Source organism: Echinops telfairi, unplaced genomic scaffold, assembly GCF_000313985.2.
Source record: "Echinops telfairi isolate 266 unplaced genomic scaffold, ASM31398v2 ScPeMD7_2565;HRSCAF=3150, whole genome shotgun sequence".
In the NCBI taxonomy this organism is placed as follows: domain Eukaryota; kingdom Metazoa; phylum Chordata; class Mammalia; order Afrosoricida; family Tenrecidae; genus Echinops; species Echinops telfairi.
This window is the reverse complement of record NW_022106463.1, coordinates 13,176,776-13,178,397: the sequence shown is the minus strand read 5'-3', so window position 1 is coordinate 13,178,397 and position 1,622 is coordinate 13,176,776. Positions and strand designations below refer to the sequence as shown.

The 1,622-nt window shown below is 36.3% G+C and overlaps 1 protein-coding gene across 1 annotated transcript in view; it reads left to right on the top strand.

Moving 5' to 3' along the window:
- The window catches only part of CENPJ (centromere protein J), a 37,321-nt gene that overhangs the window by 15,204 nt on the left and 20,495 nt on the right, over positions 1-1,622 (top strand). Inside the window, exon 7 of the mRNA XM_004715407.2 lies at positions 522-654. Within this exon, the coding sequence (XP_004715464.1) occupies positions 522-654 (133 nt within the window). The remainder of the gene's footprint in view (positions 1-521; positions 655-1,622) is intronic.

The window sequence follows — 1,622 nt, the reverse complement described above, 5'->3', positions numbered from 1 at the left end:
AATCCATACATACATCAATTGTGTAAAGCACATTTGTACATTCCTTGCCCTCGTCATTCTCAAAACATTTGCTCTCCACTTAAAGGAGGAGAAATCTTGATGTGCACTTTGATTAGTTGTGGTGGGGTGGACTTTGTTTTTTATGTTGATTAGTCTATTGTGAATTATTTCATATTCCTAGCTAATTACATATACTGGACTTTTTGAAAGATTGAGTTGAATGAGTTCTTTTTATATATAATATTCATCCACTGATAAATGTAATATTTTTTTACTATAACTTAAATTCTTTCTTAAATTTAGACTTTCTCTGGAAGTTAGGCCAATGAACTTTTATTTTTTTGTTCTACCATTTGAAGCATGGTTTTCTAATCCATTTTAATGGCACAAATGTTTACCATATTCTTGGGTCTAAGTATTACTGTTTGCTGCTAGTAGGTCTTCTCTGACCTACAGAGATAACAGTATTTATCTCTGTAGGTTTAGCTCAGAAGTAACAATGTTTACGGTCTTCGTTATAGGTGACAGTGCTCGATCCCAGGTTTTGAGAGAGAAAGTTAATGAATTGGAAAAAGAAATAGAAAAATTCAAATATGAGAATACATCGTTAGCCAAGCTTCGCATTGAAAGAGAAAGTGCTTTGGAAAAACTCAGGTAAATTCACAGCTACATCAAAAATCACTGCCTTCGGGTCAGTTCTGACTCAGAGTGACCTTATAGAGTAGAGTAGAACTGCCCCTGTTCCCCAAGATTTCTAAGACTAAAGAGCAGAAAGCCTGACCTTTCTTCCCTGGAGCAGCTAGTGGATGTGAACCTCCAACTTGCGGTTAGCAGCACACCCTCCTATGCTACCACGGCTTTACTTTGCAGCTATAAGTCAGGAAAAAATATACAGCAACTCAGTCAATAATATTTGAAATATTTCTCACTAAGAAATATGAATGAAAAAGAAGTGAAATCTATCCCAGTTAAGTTGCTTTTTTTTTTTAAAGTAAAATGACCCGGTGTGGTCAAAGATGTATTAAAAGGGGAATTCTCTTAGTGGTATGGCTGTAGATTATAACTTGAAGAATAAGATGGAACTCCCAATTCAACTGCTATAAATCAAGTTCCACTTTGACTAGAAATATGATAAATATGGGATTCCGTTCTATATCATGAGCTAATTTGATACTTTTAAAATTTAAAGTCATTTTATTGGGGGCTCATACAACTCATCACAATCCATACATACATCAATTGTATAAAGCACATTTATACATTTGTTGCCCTCATTATTTTTTTTAAAAAAATTATTTTATTGAGGGCTTGTACAATTCTTATCACAGTCCATACATGCATCCATTGAGTCAAGCACATATGTACACCTGTCGCCCTCATCAATCTCAAAACATTTGCCCCTTACTTTAGCCCTCAGTATCATTTGCTCATTTTTCCCCTTCCCTCCCCCCTCCCTCCTGAACCCTTCATAATTCATAAATTATAGTTTTGTCATAAGTTACACTGTTGGACGTCTTCCTCTGCCCTCTTCTCTGCTGTCCATCCCCCAGGGAGGAGGCTATACTTAGATTCTTGTAATTGGTTCCCCCCTTCTACCCCACATTCCCTTCACCCTCCAGGCC